Source organism: Aethalodelphis obliquidens, unplaced genomic scaffold (genome assembly GCF_003676395.1).
Source record: "Aethalodelphis obliquidens isolate GAN/ISIS:26980383/991018 unplaced genomic scaffold, ASM367639v1 scaffold20, whole genome shotgun sequence".
Taxonomy (NCBI): domain Eukaryota; kingdom Metazoa; phylum Chordata; class Mammalia; order Artiodactyla; family Delphinidae; genus Aethalodelphis; species Aethalodelphis obliquidens.
This window is the reverse complement of record NW_020837964.1, coordinates 27,094,621-27,118,353: the sequence shown is the minus strand read 5'-3', so window position 1 is coordinate 27,118,353 and position 23,733 is coordinate 27,094,621. Positions and strand designations below refer to the sequence as shown.

The 23,733-nt window shown below is 57.5% G+C and overlaps 2 protein-coding genes across 12 annotated transcripts in view; one reads left to right on the top strand and one right to left on the bottom strand.

Moving 5' to 3' along the window:
* The first annotated feature begins 219 nt into the window (after nucleotides 1–219).
* Nucleotides 220–23,057, top strand: KATNB1 (katanin regulatory subunit B1). Of its 7 annotated transcripts, none has more exons than XM_027119778.1 (20): nucleotides 220–345; nucleotides 1,488–1,782; nucleotides 6,050–6,180; nucleotides 9,962–10,079; nucleotides 15,411–15,511; nucleotides 15,901–15,942; nucleotides 16,581–16,664; nucleotides 16,879–16,994; nucleotides 17,488–17,559; nucleotides 17,721–17,871; nucleotides 18,044–18,234; nucleotides 18,341–18,471; nucleotides 18,891–18,941; nucleotides 19,875–19,942; nucleotides 20,098–20,217; nucleotides 20,310–20,459; nucleotides 20,651–20,727; nucleotides 20,811–20,885; nucleotides 21,118–21,234; nucleotides 22,020–23,057. In XM_027119778.1, the coding sequence occupies exons 2-20, from the start codon at nucleotides 1,743–1,745 to the stop codon at nucleotides 22,075–22,077; spliced, it is 1,893 nt and encodes a 630-aa protein (XP_026975579.1). In that variant the 5' UTR covers nucleotides 220–345; nucleotides 1,488–1,742; the 3' UTR covers nucleotides 22,078–23,057. The 7 variants fall into 7 exon arrangements, with proteins under 7 accessions (XP_026975579.1, XP_026975574.1, XP_026975578.1 ...); XM_027119773.1 differs by lacking the exon at nucleotides 22,020–23,057 and adding an exon at nucleotides 21,572–21,995; XM_027119777.1 differs by lacking the exon at nucleotides 22,020–23,057 and adding an exon at nucleotides 21,572–21,992 and having other exon boundaries at nucleotides 20,149–20,217.
* KIFC3 (kinesin family member C3) overlaps nucleotides 23,009–23,733 on the bottom strand; it is a 36,007-nt gene continuing 35,282 nt past the window's right edge. For all 5 annotated transcript variants that reach the window (XM_027119769.1, XM_027119768.1, XM_027119762.1 and 2 more), the window contains one exon: nucleotides 23,009–23,618. Coding sequence is in view for 2 of the 5 variants with exons in the window: in XM_027119768.1 (XP_026975569.1) it covers nucleotides 23,593–23,618 (26 nt within the window). In the remaining 3 variants the exon portion in view is untranslated. The remainder of the gene's footprint in view (nucleotides 23,619–23,733) is intronic.

Sequence of the window (23,733 nt, the reverse complement as noted above, 5' to 3'; positions counted from 1 at the left end):
ATCTTGAGGCGGAGGCGGGATCAAGGATACGGCAGCTCGCATTGGTTCATTAGAGGCCGAGGGGCGGCTCTTGAACACTCCTTCCTCGTGATTAGTCCAATTCAGGAAAAGGGGGCGGGCACTAAGGAAAAGCGGCAGAAGCGCCTGCTTCTATTGGTCAAACCCGGAGGGGGTTGGGGCGCTCGCGGTGGCTGATTGGTGCGAGAGCTGAGGAAGGCGAGGCTCTGAGCCGGAGGTTTTGTTGTGAGGGTCGGTTGTCAAGCAGCGGCCAATCAGGCCAGGGGATGGAGGCAAGTGGGGGTCGCGCCTGGAGCGGAGCCTCGGCCTCCAGAGCTGCAGCTGCAGGTGGAGTGGACGCGGGGCCGAGGGGGCAAGGAAGCGAGGGGAGGATGAGCCCGGGTCTGGGCTGAGCCTGCCGGGACCGGGACGGGCTGCGGCGGAGAGGGCTCTGGGCGGAGGGAGGCTGGAGCCTGTGCCCCGTAAGCTGAGAGGAGTGGGAGGATTAGGCGAGGCCGGGGGACCAGCCCCAGCTTCGGGAGGGGTGGGACCGGCGCGGAGGCCGGAGGGGAAAAACCAGGGAGGCCGGAAGCAGAGCCGGGGGTCTAGCAGGAGGAGGGGTGATGAATAGGGACACAAGAAGCAAGAGAGGGAATGAATGGGGATACTGTTAGCGCAGAGGAAAGGGGGAGACAAGAGGGTCTGGCGAGGCAGGGGCCAAGTTAGGGAGCCCAGGAGACAGGATGTGCACGCATGGGGGGACACAGGCAGCAGGGAGAAGGAGGAGTGAATGGAGGACTAGAGAGTCAGAACTGGGGAACCCAGGAGAAAGGGGAGGGCGAGGATAGGGTTCGTGGGAGAGAGGCTTGGAGGAAGGGGATAGGAGGCTCCATGAGGTCGCCTTTTAGAGTTGAAGAGTCATACCGACTCACGACCAGATTGGAGGCCTAGTTCCCAGCACTGTCCTTGGGAATTGCAGGGACCCGGTGTAGTTCCCTTGATACGAACTGGACCCCCAGGGCCCTCTTTGAGGCTCTCCCCAGAGAAGACTTCAATGCCTATCTCTAGGGTGCCTCTGATGGGCCCCTAAACTTAGCCTCTGACTCCGCCCCCTTCCCATACGTCAGACAGACAGTGACTCCCAGCAATCTATCTGAACTGCAGACATGTGGTCTTCCCCGCCCCACCGCAGCTGCTGCATTTCAGGCAGCCAGCTTCCTGGAACAGAGCCTCCTCCCGTCATCCTGGCCTCTGGGAGGACCTTCTTTTTCCCTGTATTCCAAGTCACCCTGCCTGAGGTACCCCCTCTCCAGATTCTCAAACCCAGTTTGCAGCGCATCTCTTGGCTCTGGTGGCTTTGGTGGGTGTTTGTCTTTATCAAGTGGCCTTGGTCATCCAGGGAGCTGCATCTGCAGGTCTGCAAACCCAGGGACCCCCTGAGCTCCCCCTGAGTGTTTGCTAACAAGCCATCACCTCTGTTTGTGTTCCAGCCCAGTGTTGAGCTGAGATGGCTCAAGCCTGACATTCCATGACCCAGGATCCCGACAGTCACGCACGGGCTGCTGCTGTGGATGATTTAAAACCACGAGGTGGTCCGGGGCTGGGAGACGAAGCATTCCCTCTGCCTGGATGTGTGGAAACTCCCTGCCAACTTGATTGGTGGATCTGGGGGGGGATCCACCCCCACTCCACAAGGAAAGCACTGTCTACTGTGGGTGGAACTTCAGGTGCCAGCCAGCTGAAGGATGGCCACCCCTGTGGTCACCAAGACGGCCTGGAAGTTACGTGAGTGGTTTTCTTTCTCACCCCATTTACCCTGATAGCTGTTTGTTGCTGGGTGGCCTGAACCCCCAACTGTGTCTCCAGTTCTAGGCACAGGGGGAGACTCCATGCTTTGGAGTAAAGTAGACCAAGATGCAAATCATGCCTTTGGCGTTTTGTAGCTGGGTGACATTGGCCGGGTGACTTAACCTGTCTGAGGCTTAGTTTCCTGTCTGTGCAAGGAGATAATCACGCCTCCATTCTAGAGTTGCTGTGAGATTCAAGTGAGAAAATGAGCATAATGAAGCACTTAGCAGGATTTCCAGTTAGGCTGGCAGGCGGGATGGGACAAGAAATCCTGAAAGATGTTCTTGGTGTTTTCAGACATCTCACAAGTCAAGCTCCCCCGTCAAATGAGGGCATCTTGGGCTGGGGGCTGGAGTGAGAGGATAGGCAGAGGGATGCTGATAGCCTCTGGAATGTACCTGAGCCCGGGCACCACCCACCCCCACCGTTACTCTATACTGACAGCTCTAAACTCTTTGGTCTTAGGACACCTTTATACTCTTAAAAATTATTGAGGACCCCAAAGAGTTTTTGTTTATGGGAGTCATATCTATCAATATTTACCACGTTAGAAATTAATACTGAGACATTTTAAAACACAAGAACGCAGAAACATGCCATTAGTGATGATGTCCTCACATGTCATATATATCCTGGAAAACGCCACCATATTCTTGTGAGCAAATGAGAGTATAAAAGTCAAATTCTATCTTAGTATTATGATGAAAGTAGTTTTGTTCTCTTGGACCCCCAGAAGGATCGTGAGGATCCCAGTGTTCTCCAGATCATATTTTGAGACCTGTTGCTCTACACGTTGGTGCTTCTGTGGGCTGTACCCCGCCTGTAATAACTGGTTGGCATAGATCTGGTGTGTCCAAACTGGTCACCCTCTGCTATGAGCTGTCCCTGGGCTGTTTTCAGAAGCTGGGGCAAGGCTCCTTCAATTTTTTAACTGTGAGAATCTGGGCAAAACTCTTTGCTGGGCCTCAGCGTCCTCATTTGTAAATGAGAGGTTTGGGCCATTTTCAAATTGTTCCTCAGCCCTAGGGTTCTGGGAGAATCCTGTTATGGGCTCCCAAGGAGGGTATACTTTGGACAGAGTGGCTTGGTATTTATTGGAGTTATGAATGTATACCTTCAACAGCTGTTTTTCCTGAGAAACCAGGAAAGAACCAGGCACTGGGGAGACAGTGGGGGACAGAATAGACAAGGTCCCTATGCAGTGGGGCTCAGAGCCTGGGGAGAGCAACAGGCAGGAATTAGATAATCACACTGACCCATCTCTCCTTGGAACCTAATTCCAAGCTTGAACAGTTAACAGTTGTGCTTTGAATCAGTTAACTAGGTGATGAGGGTTGGGGGTAGGGGAGTGCTGTAGGCTGCCTAAACAGCGTGTGCAAAGGCCCTGAGGCAGGAAGCTTGGTGCATTGGAAGGCCTCAGAAGAGGCCATGGGCTGCAGCACAGCAGTGGGGAGAATGTGGTGTCACGTAGGCTGGTGAGGACATGTGTCTACAGGACCCCAGCCCTTCTGAGGTTTTGGCTTTATCTGAAGGGCAAGGCTAAGCCCTAAAGCATTCAAGTGGGAGGTGATGTGATCAGGCATGTTGGGCATCTGCTGACAATTTCATGTGCACAGCAGTTTCCATGGGTATAAACTGTTTGAGAGCCCAAGCCCAAATGACCTCTGGCTCCTTGTGGCTCTGGAGTCTGGGGAGGATCAGAACGTGCTTGGCCAGCGTGCGGTCTTTGAAACCTAGTTCTTTGTGTCTTCTGTTTGGGGTGCAGGTGCTCAGTGCCTCTGGCCAGAATGCAGTGTTCCCCCAGCTCTGGCTGGGATGTGGGGTCCAGGTTGTGCCACCTGAGCTTGGGAAACTAGCATGGGCCTGTGCCACAGGGTAGAGCAGCAGCCATCAACCTGGCCTGCTGTGAGGATCTCTATTTGTTTTTATTTGTTTGTACATTTAAGTTCAGTACCCAGGCCTGGACCATTGCTGGATGCTGTCCTTCAGGCCAGAGTGGGAGCTCTTGGGCCAGTGCCCTATGCCGAGGCCTATGCCTGGTGCCTGAGGTGTGCCCCCCTTTCCCCACCCCACCCCCCGGTCCCTCCAGGGGCTCCAATCAGCCCCCTGCTCAGGCTGCTTGCAGGGGAGTGGTCTGAGCCCTTCTAGAAGGGCCCAACCTTGAAATCCTTCTCACCCTAAAGTCTGTGGTTCTTCAGGCTGGATGCCCTGTTTCAGGGACCATCTGATCAGGCTGGAATGTGAAGACAAGAACCTTATCACTGTCCCTACCCACTGTCTCTTAGCACCCGGCCTAGAGCAGGTACCCAGGAAACATTTATATCATGCATTAATGGCTGTCTCTGGGGGCAGTAGTCCTGAGGTGCAGAGAGGGGTGGCAGTGTGCCCAGGAGGCCCAGTGCAGTGGGGGCCACCAGGACTTTGCCTGGGAAGGGTGAGAGCCGGGGTGGGCAGTCAGGCCTCTAGGTGGGTCACACACACAGGGCAGCGCATGCGGGGAGTGTCTTCAGGGAAGGGGAGAGGACCCTAGGCTGGGGATCAAAGTGCTCAGGGGGAAGGTGGTTTGCCCTCTAGCTGGGTTGGGCTGTCAGTTTGGCCCAACAGAAGCTCTTGAACATATAAGTGTCTGTGACCAGAGCCCCAGAGCATCCAGGCACCTGTCCCTACAGTGTCCAGAGGACATGGCTGAGGTGCGGACCAGAGAGAGGCCCAGCTTCCTCGAATCCAGTGGTGGGGTCCCCAAGGCCCTGGCTCGGGTTTGGGCCTGCTGGGAGCTCTCGCCCTGCTGGGGCTGGCCTAGCCGGGCCTTGAGGTGGGGTGTTGTCTGTGAGGTCGAGCCTGGAGCCTGGTGCCCTGGGCAGCTCTGACAGCCCCTGTGAGCCACGCCACCTGGCAAGCATCCCTCCTGGGCCCAGCTTCCCAACCTTCCTGCCATCTGAAGTGGGCACCACAGAGACCCCCAGGCAGGGTGGAGGCCAGAGCAGGTGCCCAGGAGGGGCCTCTGCAGGGCAGCCGCACCGGCCTCTGCCTCAGAGTCACCCACGCCGGCCTCGCAGCTGCCTCAGGGCGTCAACGCGTTGGGGTTTTCCCTCATCTGTGTGGGGAGACCTGTTTCTTCCCTCTGCGTTCTCAGGAGGAGCTACTCAGGCCCTGGCTCGGAGGCCAGGGCTGCCTCTTGGTTCCTTGCCCATGTTTTGTTCCCTGGAGGCCCTGGCAATGTCCTCTGAGACATATGTCTGCTGCCCCCCCCCAGTCCAAGCCAGGGGCCCTCGTGGCCGCCCACAGTGACCTTGCCTCCCGCTCTGTCCGGTCGGCCCTCATACCTAGACCCCTCAGTCGGCTGCATCCTGCTCCCTCCTCACCCAACCCACCCTCCTGGACCCCAGTGCCTGCTCTCCATGGCGTCTGGTCCTCGGCCTGCCAAGCAGCCGCGAGCACTCAGCCCCTCGCAGCAGCCCACAAGCATGTCCTCACTGAACGCTCAGTAGCCCAGTGAGCCAAGCACTGTTGTTATCCCCATTTACCCGACGAGGAACCCAGCACTCAGAGAGGGTGAGCAACTTGTCTAAGGCCACACAGCTTGCAATAGCAGAGCTCAGACCAGAACCCAGTCCATGATTCTGAAGCTGCGGACTGAAGCCCTGGCTGAGCTCACCTGGGGTCAGCTCGTCTGTGGTTGACCTGCACGGTTCTGAAAGTGTGTTCCCCAAAGCAGGAACACCAGGCGGCGGCTGAGACGCTTAGGTGGTTACATGGGTCAATATTTTTTATTTTAATAATTGTTTTCATTTTTCTTTTTGTGTCATAGAAAAAATAGAATGAACATATCAAGCTTAAAATTTCATGCATATTATTACTTAAACGACACAGCTAAATAAAAATAGCAAGTCAGTTTTAAAAGTTGAGCATAGTAAGTCAATAACAGTACCTGTGGCTATACAGAAAAAGGAAAAAAGTCATGAGGCCTAAGGGAAGGATGGAAATGACTGAAGTTGAGAAATAGTCATTTCTGTCTCAGGCCCAAACTCTGCCTCGTCCCACGGCTCCTGGGGGTGTCTGGGCACCAAAGGGGAGCCACGGGGCAGAGCCCTCCCGCTGGGCTTCGGGTGCCAGGGCTGGTGGCCGAGCAGGGCAAGGCCTAGCCCTCCTCCCTGTGGCCCGTCAGGCCCCTGACTGCCTTGTCCCTCTGCTCTTTCCTGTATAGAGGAGATCGTGGCCCATGCCAGCAACGTGTCCTCACTGGTGCTGGGCAAAGCCTCGGGCCGGCTGCTGGCCACAGGCGGGGATGACTGCCGCGTCAACCTGTGGTCCATCAACAAGCCCAACTGCATCATGGTGAGTTTCGGCCGGCAGGTGGGGCTGGGGAGAGGTGGGTGGGCAGGCCAGGGTTGGGGGCTGGGAGCGGGCAGCTTTGCAGGAACCCAGCACATCAGTGCCTTCCCCAGCTGTCTGCTCAGGAAGGTCCAGGACAACCCTGATGGCTGGGACAGTGACCTGTCCTCAGGAATGGGGGTGGGGGGGAGGTCACCTGGCCATGGGACAGAACCCTGGGGAGCCTGCGTGAGAAGGCTAAAATAATCCCACGGACCCGAATTTGAGCCTCCCCTGCCCACTGGCCTATCTGCTTGCCTGTCAGTTACACGTGCGGCTGTTTTGATTCATTCCCCACCTCATTCCACAAAAAAGATCTGAGCGCCCCTGGTTGGAGCTGATTAGAGGACTGGTTCTTTGACAGTGTTACCAAACTTAGGTCTGGCTGCTCGCAGCTTGGAAGCCAATACTCGAGAGGCAAGTGTTGGTTGAAAGGTAAGGTTGCTTTATTCAGGAGGCCAGCAACTGGGGGGAAGGCAGACATGTATCTAATGGCCAACTCCCCCCCGTTGATCAGAGGGCGAGAACTTCTAAAGGAGAGTTTCAGGGGTATATAGGTGCTGGGAGGGTGCCATGCAGAGCAGCACGCCAGCTCCGACAGTCATCTTGAAATCGGTCACGCAGTGGTCTGATCAGCAGCATCTTTAGTACCGGGGCCTGTTTGGTCCCATTGCTTTGAGGCCAGTTCGTGGAAGCAGCTTATGTCATGGCTATAGTCTGGTCGTCATGTAGTCAACTTTTTCACCTGGTGGGAGTTTCAGTATCTACAAAAAAGCTCAAAAGATATGGTTCAGATTATTATCCATAGCCCTTGAAGAGGAACTAAAGGTCCTTGACTTTGTGGAATGACTAAGCTATTATTATTTGGTCTTGTTTGACTGCTTTCCTTGCTGCTTCTGCATTTTCCTCACTTCTCTGATTAAATTTATTCTTTGACAGAAGTTTCTCTATAGACAAAAGGCAGGCAGAGGACATGCGGGGAGGTGTGTCTGTCCTAGGAAGGCCCCACAGGGTCCTGCTCCATTTCAGTGGCACTCTCTCCCTGTACACAACTATATTCAATGCCAAAAACTGTTTTCCAATACAGGAAAGTGTAAAGGAGGGAAAAAAATAACAAAAATGAATCACATATAGTTTGATTATCTAAAGACCATTACATTTGGTATTTTGGTCTGTGCCCTTCTAGGTACGCATGCATGTGTGCGCAGACTTGTGCCTGTATGTACACATGCACACATGCAAACACGCCTACGTGTACACACATGGAAACGTATAACAGTATGTTTCCAGAACACTATCTTACTCTTCTGTAGCCTGTTTTTTTTAACAAATAACAACATCGTCAGCATTTTCCTGTGTCAACAAATATCCTTTTACGATGTGATTTCTAAAAGCTTCACAGTATTTCATCGTAGGGATGAGCTTGGCCACGCCTGGTTCCCAGTGTGGAAGTCATTGCTGGTTTTTTGGCTCTGCTCAGCTGCAGCGGGGAACATCCTCCTCTCCCTAAATCTTTGAGCAGATCTGTGACTTTGCATTGAATCTGTGGGTGTGGCATGTTTTAAAAAGCTTTCAAAACATATTACCAAACTGCCCTCTGGAAATCAATTTACATTCTCACCAGCAGCACAGAAGCCCGCCCTCTCCCGCCACAACCTTGCAGCGCAGGGCAGTATCAGTCTTTTGACTCTTGGCCAAGTAAAGATAAAGATAAAAAGTGGGCGGGAGGTGATATTTATTTATTTACTTATTTGGTTGCCTGGGGTCTTAGCTGCAGCAGTCGGGCTTCGTAGTTGCGACTCACCGGTTCCTTCGTTGCAGCACGCAGGCTCCTTAGTTGCAGCTCCTTAGTGGTGGCACACGGGCTCCTTAGTTGTGGCATGCATGTGGGATCTAGTTCCCCGACCAGGGATCAAACCCCGGCCCCCTGCATTGGGAGTGCGGGAGTGCAGAGTCTTATCCACTGCGCCACCAGGGAAATCCTGGGAGGTGATATTTATTAGTAGACACTTAATCAGCTCAGTGTTCTTGTGAGGTCCAGTGGACAGCTGAGATCTGACCCGAACCACGGCCAAGGTTAAGGACAGAACTGAAAGTGTTTTGCTTCACTTTGCTTTGGGGGTTCGAATGTGTTTCCCCTCTCTGAAATGCCAAAGTAACATACACCAATTGAAAAAGAATCAACAGAGGCTGACAAAAAATGGACATGAAGTGACCCCCATGCTCTCGCCCTCAGAACAGCACAGTGGACAGCATGGGGTCTGGCCTCTAGACTAAGCCGCTTACACCAGGTGCCGCTCGCAGGCCCCCAGCAGGCCTCATCCCCTCACTCGCCACAGAGCAGGCCTCTCAGTGCCTCAGACTCACCAGGTTCTTTCTCACCTCAGGTGTATACACATGCTACCACCTCTGCAGGCAGTCTTTGCATTTCTGTGTGTTTTTGACTGTGAGTGAACTTGTATAGCTCCCTGACCCACACATCCCTCCCTGGAGACAGCCGTGGCTCCCGATGCCTCTGTGTCCTTCCAGGATGGTTTTATACATTTGCAAGCAAATGTGTATGCCTGGTCCCCTTCCCCTTCTTAGTTTGCACAAATGCTATCGCACGACATATACTGTCCTCCACCTTTTCTCACCTAAGAGCGTCCTGGAGATTAGTCTTCCTCATATTCAGAGGGTGCCTCGTTCATCCTTGTGGCTGAATGCTATTCCATTGCATGGGTGGCCACAGCTTATCTAACCAGTTTCCTGTGGTGGGCATATATATTGTTTCCAGTCTCTTGTCAGATTCACGGCAAAGAATGACCTTGGGTCTGTGTTGTTTCACGTGTGTTGCGTGTGTGGGGGGGTAAGCCCCAAGGTGGAGTGGCTGGTGTGCAGGGAATGTGCATTTCTAAATGTGGATAGATTTTTGCCTAATCACCCTCCATGTAGTTTCTACCCATTTATACTCCTGCTGGTGATACTGGGGAGTCGGGCAAGCTGCTTGTAACTGTCTGGCCTTTGGGTCGTTCTGCTGAGGAGCAGTTTTCCCCTACTGTCCCCAGTTCCCATGGGAACATGGTCTTAGCAAACGCTGATGGCATCACCACTGTGCATTCGGTGGCCAGTGCTGTACGAGGAGTGACAGACACCACGGATTTAAGATTCCAGCCTCCTCTCCAGAAAGCTGGAAGTTCCAGCACCTCCCACCCCCATCCCTGGGCTCAGCCCTGCCCAGCTCTGGCCTGGTCTGAATTGGGGGGAGCCTCTGTGTCTCCCAGCAGAGTCACTCCCAGGTCCCCTGGGTTCCAGAGCCCCTGCCTGAGAACATGGCTGGGTCCTCCAGAGGGGGCCGCCCCTGGGGATCCACGCATTCCAGAGGCGCGAGGTGTGTGCCGCTGACGAGCCAGGCCTCAGTTCTGCCGTGGTTTCCCCTCCTGAGGGCTGGGCCGGGCAGAGAGTGGAGATGGGAGCACAGCCCAGGTGGGCGATGCTTTGGACTTTAGAATAAAAGGTCAGCTGCCCCCCTCCAAGGGGCCCAGGGCCACTTCTGCAGGTGATGTTCATGTCAGGAGCACAGGGGTGATGGGTGGAGCATGACTGGGGTCTGGCCCACTTTTAGCCCTGGGAGCCGAGAGGCCTGGGGGTGGCTCGGTCTAGCACAGCATCCCTGCTTGACATGCCTCCCAGGGACCCAGATTTTAGGGCCATAGCCGGGGGTCTGTTCATGCAGAGTGCTGAAGCTGCCACCCTCTCTTCACAGAGCCTGACGGGTCACACGTCCCCAGTGGAGAGCGTACGTCTCAACACCCCTGAGGAGCTCATTGTGGCCGGTTCCCAGTCGGGCTCCATCCGCGTCTGGGACCTGGAAGCTGCCAAAAGTAGGTGTCCGCACTTGCCTTCCCCCCCCCCACACCTGCAGTCGTGCTTGTCCTCAGCTTTGCTGTCCAGCCGCTTCCTCCAGGAAGCCTGTCCTGACTAGGTTTGGTGCTTTTCTCCTGGGGGCTCTGACCAGACAGTGTGGCGACTCCCCACCCCTGTTGACCTGGCAGCAGTGACGTGCATTGCTTTCTGAGTGCTGCCACTGAGGGGGCGTTCTGTAAATGTCTGAATGATGGACAGATGTGTGCATGGGTGGGTGGGTGTCTGTGGATTCAGAACCTGGAATGACATCAAGTGCCACCAGGGACCGCGCAGGACTCGTAAATGAGTGAAGGGGCTGTGTGCGGAGAACCGGGGTGTGTGCCCCACTCCCGGGGGTCCCCACTCAGCTCCAGCTAACTGTTGCCTGCAGGAATGGGGCCTGGGCGGCCAGACTTTCTGTTTCCTTGTGCTTTGTTTGTTTTAATTTAGTTTTAATCTTTATAGAAGTTATGCATAGTCTAAAAAGACAAATGCTGGTAGTTCACAAATGGTCACAATGGAAAGAGGAAGCCTTGCCTCACTCCAGGGGCCTCAGCCTTCTGTCCTTGCACCTGGTGAGTGCTAATTGCCTCCGCTTTTCCAAGCAATGTGGATATACTGCAGTTTCTTTTCTTTTTAAAAACACTTCATACATTAGCTGTGCCATCCTCCTACAGAAAAGGGGAATTGAGCTCTCAGTGCTACCCCAGCTCTGTCACTCACAACATTTCCCCCCCATCCTCCCTGAATCACCTTTTAAATACTCAGTGTTTATATTATCAGGACCTATAGATATTATTCAGAGCTGCTTGTATTTCTTTTCTTTTGATAATTTTGTTTCCCTGGAATTAATAGTTGTTCTATCTTTTTTTCATCTGCATGTTTTCTGTGTCTTTGTTACTAATCCAGCCCCAACTTATCTGCCAGAAGAGTAAGCCTCCTCCTTGAGTTTACCCCCAAACCCATCCCATCATTGAGGTGTCTCTTCCCAGAGCCTCTGTCCCCAGGTCCTAGTGGCCTGGGAGCTCCCAGGCCTGCAGCCCAGCTGCCATCCTGGGGCCCTTGTCTCCTCCCCGGGGAACTCTCTCCGACTCTGCCACACCGGATCCCACGTTGTCACTTTTCTTGGTTCCCCCACTCTTTTAGGTGCGGCACATTCTTTCATAGCTTACTGTGAAAGGGTACACTGCAAGCACAGTTTTAGAGGCTGAAAATGACTTTATTCTTTTCTTTTTTATAAATTTATTTATTTTATTTTTGGCTGCGTTGGATCTTCCTTGCTGCGTGTGGGCTTTCTCTAGTTGCGGCGAGCAAGGGCTACTCTTCGTTGCAGTGCGCAGGCTTCTCCTTGCGGTGGCTTCTCTTGTTGCAGAGCACAGGCTCTAGGCACGTGGACTTCAGTGGCTGTAGTGCATGGGCTTCAGTAGTTGTGGCATGTGGGCTCAGTAGTTGTGGCTCACGGGCTCTAGAGCGCAGGCTTAGTAGTTGTGACGCACGGGCTTAGTTGCTCCGTGGCATGTGGGATGTTCCCGGACCAGGGCTCAAACCCATGTCCCCTGCATTGGCAGATGAATTCTTAACCACTGACCCACCAGGGAAGTCCCTGAAAATTACTTTATTCTAAAACCACCCCCCTTTTATTTCTAAGAGTTGGAGTATAGAATTCTAGGTTGGGAATACTTTTCCCTCCGAATTGTGAAGGTGCAGCTCCGTTGCCTTTTAGGTTCCAGGGTTGCTGTGGGGAGGTCAGTGCTGTCTCATCCCAGATCCCTCTCATGGGACCTGCTTCTTTCCTCCTTCTGCCTCTCTCTCTTCACAGGTTTGTAGGATCTTCGTCCCAGTGTCCTCAGGTTTCATAGACTAGGCCTTGGTGGGCCTATTCTCATCCCTATGCTGGATCCTCACTGGGATCTTTTGGTCTATAAACTCATGCCCTCAGTTCTGGGCCAACTGGGGAGTCCTGCCTTCCCTGGAAGGGGGGCTGCCTCTCAGCCTTGCTGGCTGTTGCCACACAGCAGTCTGGGCACAGTGTTGCCAGCTGTACAGATTTTTCAAGTGAAGCTGGGAATCTGGACATTTATGTGGAATCCACCCATTTCTGAAGGTTGACAGCTAATTCAACATATTTTTCAAGGGCTTCCCTGGTGGCACAGTGGTTAAGAATCCGCCTGCCAGTGCAGCGGACACAAGTTCGAGCCCTGGTCCGGGAAGATCCCACATGCCGCAGAGCAACTAAGCCCGTGCACCACAACTACTGAGCCTGCGCTCTAGAGCCTGCGAGCCACAACTACTGAACCCGTGTGCCACAACTACTGAAGCCCGTGCGCCACAACTACTGAAGCCTGCACACTAGAGCCCGTGCTCCGCAACAAGAGAAGCCACCGCAAGGAGAAGCTCACACACCGCAACAGAGCAGCCCCTGCTCGCCACAACTAGAGAAAGCCTGCATGCAGCAGCAAAGGCCCAACACAGCCAAAAATAGATAACTTAATAAGTCAATTAATTTTAAAAAAACCCATATTTTTCAGAACACTCTGCAGGCTGACACTCAGAGGTCCAAGTAAAACCTGTTTGCTCCCTGCTTTTTGCCAACCTCTAGTCTGGACCTTCCAGCATGCCAGGCGGGAGGCCATCCCCTACCTGAAGGACAGGAGAGGAAAGGGTGACATGGATTTTGCCAAGTCTGCCTCTTCCAGAAGAGATGCCCCCCTTGCCTGGCTGAGACTTGAAGGTCATTCCAGGCCTCTACTCTGGTGCTTGCTCTACCTCTGCTGCAGGACGGCGGCCACTGGCCATGCATGCCTGGTGGCTGGGTTCATTCTGCTCTTGTATAGGTGATCCTCAAGAAATGACCTCAACCTGAGCCTCTTGGGTGGTGCTGGCCCACCCAGTGACAGGCTGTTTAAGAAAGACAGAACCCCGGGACTTCCCTGCTGGTCAGTGGTTAAGAATCCGCCTTCCAATGCAGGGGACACGGAATCAATCTCTGGTTGGTTGGGTAACTAAGCCTGCGCGCCGCAACTTCTGAGCCTGCGCACTCTGGAGCCCACGTGCCACAGCTAGAGAGCCTGTGTGCGGCAACTAAGACCTGATGCAGCCATAAATAAATAAACAGACAGAGCCCCAGGCCCTCTGAGATAATAAACAGGGGCTGAGTGCTTAGCATCTCAGCATGCGGTCCCACTGCCTGGCCACACACAGGACCCACAGTGCGGGGGCATCGCTGGACAAGGGGCCAGGGAGGAGCAAGCCTGGGCTGGCTGGGCTCCAGCTGAGAAAGCAGAAAGGCTCGGGCAGAAGGCAGTTCATTTCCTGGGAAGCCTCTGCCTGGACCCAGATCCCAGTGGAGGGCACCAGCCATTCACCATTCACTGAGGAGCAAAGGAAAAAGAGAAGCCAAGGGCCGTGATTTCTCAGCCATGACTTTCATGCATAAGGGAATGTGAGGAATTTCTTGAGGTGGGCAAAGAACGGAAACTGAAGACCTCTGGAATTCCTGAGCCCTGGACTCCCAGAGCTGGCTGCTCTACAAGGAGCTTGTTACACAGCCCAGACCCCACTCCCGGAGAGCCTGACTCAGTAGTGGGATGGGCCCAGACTCTGGCTTTCTTAAGCTTCTAGGTGGTTCTGATGCAAAGCCAGGTTGGCACTGTCTCCTTATATGACAGATGGACAAACTGAGGCTCAGGGAGGGCCCTGAACTTGATAAAGCCTCTGTGGCTGGGGGTGGCGGAATCTGGGACTCAAATCCTGGTGTCAAGACTCCCATCCCAGTGTTGTCCGCCCTGCCATTTGCGGGGGGTTCAGCGATGGAAGAGAAACTTGCCCGTAGCATCCTCGGCAGGAAGAGCTAAGACCTCAGGCCCACCTCCACCCCCAACCCACCACAATGTGAATGGAAATGATACAGAGGCAAACTGGCACCCCACATGCAGGAAGGGGTTCTTAAAGGGCTGCCTTACTGTCACATCAGTTGCCCATCACTGGAGGGTTCAGCTACTCGGCTGGAAGGGTTTAGAGATTCCCGTGTGGGGCAGACAGACCCCGGAGACCCCTCTACTCTGCAGCTCCTGGATCCTGCGACCAAGTCCGGCCTCAGGAGGCCTGCCGAGAGCCCTCCTGGGACAGAAGACCAAGGGCAGAAATCACGCCGGAAGAATGTGTTCCTGCCTGCTTTCCACAGAGCAGCCAGAGGGCGAGGGTGGCTCAGCTCAGGATCCACAGGAAGGCATATGCTTCATGAACGTGAACCTGCCACATCCTCTCAGGGCGGGCCAGGATTTTGGAAGCCTGGCTTGTGGGATGCAAAGCAGGTAGGCTGGCGGGGGTGGTGTGGACTGGGGCAGGAGCCAGACGAGTCTCCTCCCTCCAGGACCTGGACTGGGCAGCATGTGCCCGAAGTCCCCTTGGCCAGCCAGGCAATGCTGAGCCCCCGAGACAACTACAGAGAGTGAGGAGGGCAGCTGCTCAGGTTTTGGTGCGGTTGCATCTTGTCCTTAAAGCATTACATCTGGGGTCTGCTTGAACACCTCCTCCAACAGACAGCTCACCACCTCACAAGCCAGCCTGTTTCACCTTGGCGCAAACCTGAGGGTGGCTGGACTGCCACACCCCTTGGCACCAGCACTCCTGGGGTGGACGGTTTCATTCAAACAGCGGAATTATAAATCTTATAAAAAGCAAGACACATGACGCCAGAGAGAAGAGGCAAACTTGAGTGGTACCGGAGAACACGCTGAGACAGAAACGCAAGGTTTGCCTGCAGCCTCCCTCATCTGCCACCCACTAACATCCTGTTCAACGACCACCGCCTCCAAAAAGCCCCCCTGGATTTCTCTTTTCAACCTAGCAGCTTCTCCCCCAGCTTGGACCTCTCCTGCATCTCTGTCCTTGCACTGTCTCGGCTGTGGTGGGATGCCTGGCAGACCATAAGCTCCACGTCCACATCCACAGGGCCTGAACCAAGTACAGTAGTTACCTGGCTCTGCTGACTCTGGGGCTTCACTCTCATGAGAGCATGCTGGGACAAGCCCAGAGGTGCAAGCTGCGGGGAGCTTGCAGGGAGTTTTCTGAGGGCTCGGGTAATGGCAGAAATGGCTGGCATCTCTTGAGAGGAAAATAGGAAAGTTAGTTGTTAGGGTGGTAGGACTCTGGTTGATTTTTCTCCTTGTTTTGAAAGTCTGTGATACTGTTGTGTTTTTCTGTGCAGTCAGTATGAAAGCACACACACAAACGAACATAACAGCCCTCGCTCCACCAGCCATCCTGTTTGCCTCTCACGCCATTGTCTCTGCTCTCTTCCTTGTTAGTCCTTCGCACACTTATGGGACACAAAGCCAACATCTGCAGCCTGGATTTCCACCCGTATGGCGAGTTTGTGGCCTCGGGTTCCCAGGACACGAACATCAAGGTGAGCCACCACTCTGCACCCTGGCTCTCCCACCGGGCCAAGCAGCGGGACTGGGACGGTGTGTCCCGTCTCGGGTGGGGGGGTGGGCTAGGGCTTTTCGGGGGACATCTTCCCCCTGTGTGGCAGCATCCGTGCCCTCCCGGGGCAGCGATGTGGAAGCGTTTGCCAGACATTTCTGCTCGGGATGCCCAGCTTTAGTGAGCGGTTTCCAGACCCCTGTCACTTGGAGGTGTAATGACCTGGAGGTGCCCAGAGCCCCTCTCTGCTCATGGCCACATGTTGCCCTCCGACCCAGGCTCCAGGACTTAGCTTGGCTAGCCCTCCCCAGCCCAGCCCACCTTAGTTGTGACCTGTCCTGACCCTGCCCCCCTCTGCTCCTCTGCTCACAGCTCTGGGACATCAGGAGGAAAGGCTGTGTGTTCCGATACAGGGTAAGCAAGGCACCCTCTGTCCGTCATTCCACAAGCACCTTGCAGGCGCGGAGCATGGGGTGGTGCCCAGACCCTGGCAGGGGCTGGAGGGAACTGTTGTCCAACCTGGGTGAGAACGTGAGAAACAAGAGTCCAGATGAGAAACATGCATCTGGAGCAGAGCAGGAGTGCGGTGGGTGGTCTACCTGGACCCCCGGCTTTCTGTGACTCCCCGCAGAGCTGTGTTTACCAAACTGTGCTCCACGGTTTGCAGGCCGCTAACAGGAGTCATTAAGTGAAGGGGGTTCCTGTTCATATGAGTTTGGAAGGACTGGGTTTAATAATTATTTTGGGGGGTTTCTAGACCCTTTGACATTAAGAGGAGGCATTTAACTCTCCAAAAAGAGACACAAGACACATTGCTTCCCAAACTATCAGACCACGCAGTGTTATTTCCTGGAGCGTCCTGCAGGACTGGGGGTCCGTGACCGCATGTGGAGAAGTGTCCCTCTGTGACATCTCCCACATGTGGCTGTCAGTCCCCTCCTTGCTTGCTCCCAGGAAGCACTGCTTATGGAGGGCAGGGAGGAGTGGGTGGTGGGGAGAGAAGTCCGCTGGGCCCAGGCCCCTCGGGTGCTCACGCTCTGTCCTCCCCTCAGGGGCACAGCCAGGCCGTGCGGTGTCTCCGGTTCAGCCCCGACGGGAAGTGGCTGGCATCGGCCGCAGATGACCACACGGTGAAGGTAGCTCCCGGCCTGACCCGGGCCCAGGGCTGGGGACTGGGGTCTGCTGATCACACTCAGGTTGGGTCCTCACCTCCCTCCTGATCAGGCTCGCACATCCCGAGTCTGTCCAGAGTGGGAGGTGGTTCGTGGATAAAGAGCTCGGGCTGGATTGGAGGGCGAGCGGGCAGCTGAGGGCCAGGCTGGCCCTGACCTCCACCCTGGCCTGCCCCAGCTCTGGGATCTGACTGCTGGCAAGATGATGTCCGAGTTCCCCGGCCACACAGGCCCTGTCAACGTGGTGGAGTTTCACCCCAACGAGTACCTCCTGGCTTCTGGCAGCTCTGACAGGTGAGGAGGAGCAGGGCTCGTCGCCCGTGACTGCTGTCCCTCACGTCCCTGTCCTCTGGCATATGTCTGTCCCCAGTCTGGTTTTGTGTCCCAGGGTGTCATATGATCCCAGGTAGGCTGAATTAACTGTCAGCCAAGCTGGGATGGGACCCGGGTCACATCTCTCTCCCAACCGTGGCCCCAGTGTCCTGGGACTTCATGGTATGTCTGGATCCGGCCCCAGTGTCCTGGGACTTCATGGTATGTCTGGATCCGGCCCCAGTGTCCTGGGACTTGACTGTGTGTCTGAGTCCAAGGCTCATATTCACCTCCCAGGTGCCGAGTCCCCTCCCGCTGCCTGTGCAGGGCCAGCCTATGGCCCCAGGCATTGCTCTGAATGGCCGTGACCTGGGGCGGCAGGTGTCTGGAGAGAAGTGGGCTCCCCCGGCCACTGGCCTGTGTGGAGGCCAACATGTGGCACTGGCTTCCCAGCACAGCCTGACTTCCTTTGCAGGACCATCCGTTTCTGGGATCTGGAGAAATTCCAGGTGGTGAGCTGTATCGAAGGGGAGCCAGGGCCTGTCAGGTAGGTGGGCGGCTGGGCAGTGGGCCAGGGCCCTCCTCCCGGGCAGTGGGGTGTGGCTGCAGGTGGACCTTTCCCATCTCCGCTTCCGCTCCCTCCCGTCCTGGGCTCCCCGCAGCCTCTCCGGTGTCTCCTGACCCACGGCCCACTCTCGCCTGGCCCAGGAGCGTCCTCTTCAACCCCGATGGCTGCTGCCTGTATAGTGGCTGCCAGGACTCACTGCGCGTCTACGGCTGGGAGCCCGAGCGCTGCTTTGACGTGGTCCTCGTCAACTGGGGCAAGGTGGCCGACCTGGCCATCTGCAATGACCAGCTGGTGAGAGAGCCACCGCCCACCGTGCACCCTTCTGCTGGGCCGCTCGCCTGCCTCCCCCTCAGGCCCCCAACTCCCACCCAGCCCCGGGGAGTCCTGCCCACCCCCCACCCCATCCCCCGGTCCCCCAGCACCACCGCGAAGGGTCCCGCCCCAGCTCTGCCGCTTCCCGCAGATAGGCGTGGCCTTCTCCCAGAGCAGCGTCTCCTCTTACGTGGTGGACCTGACGCGGGTCACCAGGACGGGCACGGTAGCCCCGGACCCCATGCAGGACAGCCAGCCCCCGGCACAGCAGCCGCCACACCCCAGCGCCCCGCTTCGGCGCATCTACGAGCGGCCCGGCGCCACCGGCAGCGAGCCTCAGAGGTGGGGTGCTCGGGGCCCCGGAGGGCGCTGGGGGGCACAGGAGGCGGGCCCGCAGCCCCTGCCTCACCGGGGCCCCCGCCTCCTTTCTGCCCGGCCTGCTCCCCAGGGTGAAGCAGAACTCAGAGAGCGAGCGCCGCAGCCCCAGCAGCGAGGATGACCGGGATGAGCGGGAGTCTCGGGCGGAGATCCAGAACGCCGAGGACTACAACGAGATCTTCCAGCCCAAGAACAGCATCAGTGAGGCCTGGGCCCTCCCCTCCGAGCCCCAGCGTTCCCCTCTGTGAAAGGGAGGCAGATGGTCCTTTCTGGGGATGGCGTCCATGTTGCTGCACTCCCTTAGCTTAATTCCTAACCCATGTCTGGGCCCAGGCTCTGTTCCCTGGTCCTCTAGGCCTCAGCAGAGGCCCAGCAGCCGCTCAGTGCTCGGCCTGCCCCAAGCAAAGGAAGGCCCAGTGGGGCAAGGGGCCAGGAAGGGGCAAGCCTGAGGGTTCAGGGCCCGGGAACGGGTCAGTCTGCAGCTGTGCACGCGCCTGGGAACCACCTTGCATCTGCCGCATCCTGACGGGCCCAGGGTCCCCGGCTGGCCGGGCCCTGAGGGCTCAGACAGCAGCCCTGGGCTGACCCACATGAGTCCCCAACCCCCTCTACCTCCACAGGTCGGACGCCACCCCGAAGAAGTGAGCCCTTCCCAGCACCCCCGGAGGATGGTGAGTCGGGGGGCAGAGCCTGGCCTCCCAGGGTCCCCAGCTCCCTAGTCCTCCCCTTCCACAGCACAGTTTCCAGCCTCTCTCCCACTGGATCTTTCCCTCCACTCGCCCCAAAGCACCTGCTGTGTGCCAGGCCCTGTGCCAGGCCCTGGTGATTGAGCGTGAAAAGGCAGGTAGGTGCCCCCGTCAGGAGCCCACACCCAGTGAGGAAGGCGAACGGTAGGCAGCCACAGGGTAGGAAGGAGCCGGGAGTGGTGAGAGGCTCTGGGGCCTGTGTAGATGGGGGGCCGTGAGGCTCTGAGGAGGCGGCACATCAGGCAGGCCTGGGGGCCAGGTGAGGAGACAAGGAGGGAAGAGCCTCAGGTGGGAGGGAGCCGAGAGGACAGCAGGGGCTTGGGGTCCGGGAGCAGGAGGCCAGGCCCTGCAGGCCCTGGGTTGGGGGCTTGGGGTTTTGCTGCTGGAGGGCTTAAGAAGGGAGAAAACCTGCTCTGCTCACTTACGATTGGAGAAGGTGGCAGGGCGGGGCACCCTCATCCTCCAGCCCATCCCTCCCTCCCCTGCTTTCTCCTCAAGGGGCCATCTTCTCGTGCCCTTCGGGCTGGGTTCCTGAAGGGCCTCTCTCTCTCCCGCGCTCCCACTCACCATCCACTATCCACTCACCGCCCCCCTCCCAAAAACACTCCTTTCCTAGTGAGGTGACAGGAGCGCCACTCCCTGGAGCTCCCTGGGTCCTGTCCACACACAGTGCTTGGCGCCTGCTTTCTACCAGCCCTGTGGCTGAGTGGGTGGCAAGGGAGGGGACAGGCCCATCTCCGGCCCCCAGGCCTCCTGTTAGAGGTGCCGCCCACAGCCCCAGCCCAAGCCCTGCCTTCTGCCTGCCCGTCCCTTCTCCTGGCCTGACCTCACCCACTGATCTTTTCCTTCTGCCTCCAGACGTGGCCACAGCCAAGGAGGCAGCAAAGCCCAGCCCAGCCATGGACGTGCAGTTCCCGGTGCCAAAAGTATGTCCAGGTGGAGCGGGCAGGGTGTGGGGCTCAGAGAGGGGCTGGAGTCCTGAATCGGCGCTGGGGCGGCCCTTGCCGGGGAGGGGGGCTGAGAGGGAGGGAGGGAGAAGAGGCCTTGGGCTGGCCACCTGCTGAGCCCCAGACCCCTCCAGCTCGAGGTCCTGTCCCGGCCCCCAGTCGTCACTTCCACCCCTGCACCCAAGGCTGAGTCTGCCATCATCCCTGCCACCCGGAACGAGCCCATCGGACTGAAGGCCTCTGACTTCCTGCCTGTGAGTGGGGGGGCCCAGGCTGAGGGCGGGTGGAGGCCCGTGGGGTGAGGGTAGAACTTGGCTGCCAGCATCAGGGCACCCGTCCCATGCAGGCCGTGAAGATCCCCCAGCAGGCGGAGCTGGTCGACGAGGATGCCATGTCACAGATCCGCAAAGGCCATGACACCATGTGTGTCGTGCTCACCAGCCGCCACAAGAACCTGGACACCGTGCGGGCCGTGTGGACCACGGGTGACATCAAGGCAAGTGCCACCTCTGCCCGGGTTTGGGGTTGAGAAGAGGGCCGCCCGAGGGGCACAGGGGGAGCTAGGCGGCCCCTGTCACCACGCCGAACAGTCTTATGAACAGCCCGCAGTAAATCCCATCATCACGCCACACCCAGGCAGGGCCACTCAGTCCCCGGTCCCCTCTGACGGGTGCTCTGTTTGCACAGACGTCGGTGGACTCGGCCGTGGCCATCAATGACCTGTCCGTGGTCGTGGACCTCCTTAACATTGTCAACCAGAAAGCGTAAGTGGCTGTGGCGGGGGGGTGGGTGGGGGAAGTGGGCAGGGCCGGGCACTGAGGGCACGTGTTCCTGGCTCTCTCCCCAGCTCCCTGTGGAAGCTGGACCTATGCACCACCGTCCTGCCACAGATCGAGAAGCTTCTGCAGAGCAAGTATGAGAGGTACGGGTGGGGAAGCCGCACCTGCCTCCCAGCAGGGAGGGACCATGGGAAAGACCCCCAGGGCCGGTGCCCTTGTGAGGTGGCCGTGCAGCATTGCTGGGCCCTCCAAATTTGAGAGGACAGAGTGAAAACGAGCCCATGCTGCCTCTCTGATCCTGTTTCTGCCCCCTTTGTCTCTGTGTACCTTGCTCTCTGTCTATTTGTGACTCCATCTATCCCTCTGTCTCTGAAGCTATGTCCAGACGGGCTGCACCTCTCTGAAGCTGATCCTGCAGCGGTTTCTGCCCCTGATCACAGACATGCTGGCGGCCCCGCCCACCGTGGGTGTGGACATCAGCCGGGAGGAGAGGTGAGGAGCCAGCGGCGTGTGTGGCAGGGGTGCCAGGTCAAGCGAGAGCACAGGCCTGGGGGCCCAGCCTGCTTGTTGGCGGCCCTGCTGAAACAGCTTATAGAGGTCATTGTGCCTGAGACGGTGGCTCAGGGCACGGGGTAGGGTTGCCAGAGCCTTGGTTCCCCCATGGCCTGGCTCTGCCCTGGCCCAGCCTCAGTGGGTCCCGCACTCTGGGCCTCAGCCTTCCTCCGGGAGGAGGGCCGGAGCGATTCGTACAGGAAAGGCTCCGGGATCGGGTGGGGGTAACGGTGACCGTGCCGGCCAGCCACCTTAAGCGTGGCCCCTCTGCCCGCAGGCTGCACAAGTGCCGGGTCTGCTACAAGCAGCTCAGGAGCATCAGTGGCCTCGTCAAGAGCAAGTCGGGCTTGAGCGGCCGCCACGGCAGTGCCTTCCGCGAGCTGCACCTGCTCATGGCCAGTTTGGACTGAGGAGCCCAGAGGGTGGTGGCACCCTCAGGCCTGGCCTCGGCCCCCCACTCCTGTTCCCTGTGCGCCCACCGGCCCATGAGCCTCTGCCCGGCCCCCACTGCTGCCTGCGGTCATCCTAGAGGCGGTGGCGCTGGCCCATTGGCCACCTCCGCAGCCCTAAACTCTGACAACTTCTCTCCAGCAACAGCTGCCCAGCTTTGTCCGACTCCTGCTTCCTGGGGCAGCGAACCGAGCCCTGGGGCTGCTGCTGTAATTTATAAAGTGAATTTTATTAAATTTGTAACTATTCCCTGCTTTCCTTGCTGGGAGGTGCAGCCTCTGGCCACAAGGCTCTCCGGGGCCCCATATTGCCTGCCTGGCTCTTCAGAGATGAGACCACGCCTTCTCCAAGACCCAGAGGCGGTGCACCAGGCAGCGTGGCCAGCAGGGGGCAGCAGAGCGATGGGCCGGCGGGAAGGGGTAAGTTCAGACTTGTTCTGGGGAGAAGAGGGACCCAGCAACTCCCCCTTTCACGGCTAGGAGAAACAGGTGAGGAGTGGGCTCATCAGCTCATCCCCTCTGTCTCAGTCACACTCCCACTGTCCCGTGGATGCCTCCAGGGCCAGCAGGTGTACACTGCAGGGGGCCAGGACCCCAGCCTTGCAGGCATGGCCACCGCTAGGCTGACCCAGGGCCCACCACCCTCCCCCATCCCTCCAGGAGGCCTCCAGGGATAGGACCGGAAGGGCAGCTGCCCCATCCTCCAAACAGCTTTCACTCCCTGCAGGAGCCCCCAGTGCTGGCTGGCCGGAACAGCTCCCCTGACCCAGTGGTCGTCCCTTATGCTCCTGAGGCAGGTTCCACCCCAGTTTGGTGGGAGGGCCTCACTGAGCCCTGCCCATGTTTTCCCAGGTTGGGACCGGGTGCAGGCCAGCACAACCCCCGTGGTGGCGCTGCCCTGGTGGGTGGGGTGCTGTCCGCAGAGGCAGAGGGAGGAGGGGTGCAGCACTTACCTGTGGCCAGTTCACTTAAGGGGGCAAGGCCAGGGCAGGCGGTGGAGTGGGGCCCACTCCGGTGGGTTTTTGGCAAGCCTGTGGAGAGCTTGAGTTTCCCATCTATAAGATGGAGGTGACAGCACTGTTGTATGGGTCACAGTCATGATAAGGGTGGGGGGAGGGGGCCCCTCCTAGTCAGGAATGTTCAGAAAAACATGATCCTGACTTGGTGACCAGCCAGCAGTGGGGAGCCAATGGCACGTGCCAGTGCCCTGCTTGCCCCCTGCGACCTGACCGGGGGTTCACGAGACCAACTCTTCCAGACGATGCTTGTGTAAAAAGGTTATTTTAATAAGTAAAAATGCCTAAGCTTCCAAAAGTTCTTAAATAGGATTTCAGAGGGAGGAAAATGTCAAGAGGCCAGTGGGCAAGGCGATAGCCTGGTGCCAGGCACATGAGGGGGAGCAGCAAGATCCCCACCCACTGGCCTCCTGCCGGCCATAAATACAGCCCGGCCCGCGGCGGCGAGGGCCGTGCTCCTGTGTACACCTAGGAACACTATATACACGCCCAGTGAGACACTCTCCTCCCTGGGAGCCAGGGAAGAGTGGCGCAGGGCCGCCCACCAACCGCCCAGTTCCCACCGTTCCTGTGCCTTCTGGGGGCTCCTCAGCCCACCCACTAGGGAGGAGCCCTGCAGGGTGGGGAGGGCTGGGCCAGCCCATGCCACCTGCGCCCAGAGCCACAGCCGAGACACCCTTTCCTTCTGAGCGTGTTTCTTATCTCTGAGGGGAGACGGGCGAACGAGGAGCCTCCACTCTGGCCTCTGCCTTGTGGGCTCCAGGCGCTGCAGCAGGAACAGGCCAGGCAGGCATCAGGACCCAGTCCCTCGTCCAGCAGAGTGGGCATGTCCATCACACAGGCAACGGCCTCGACTTCCCTGCAGGAGGGGGAGGGTTCGTCAGCACCAGGACTGTCAGCCTCTGTCCCAGAGCAGGAGGGAGCTGCAGAAGCACACAGGCAGCAGGCAGCGGACCCCAGACCCCGCCCTGAGC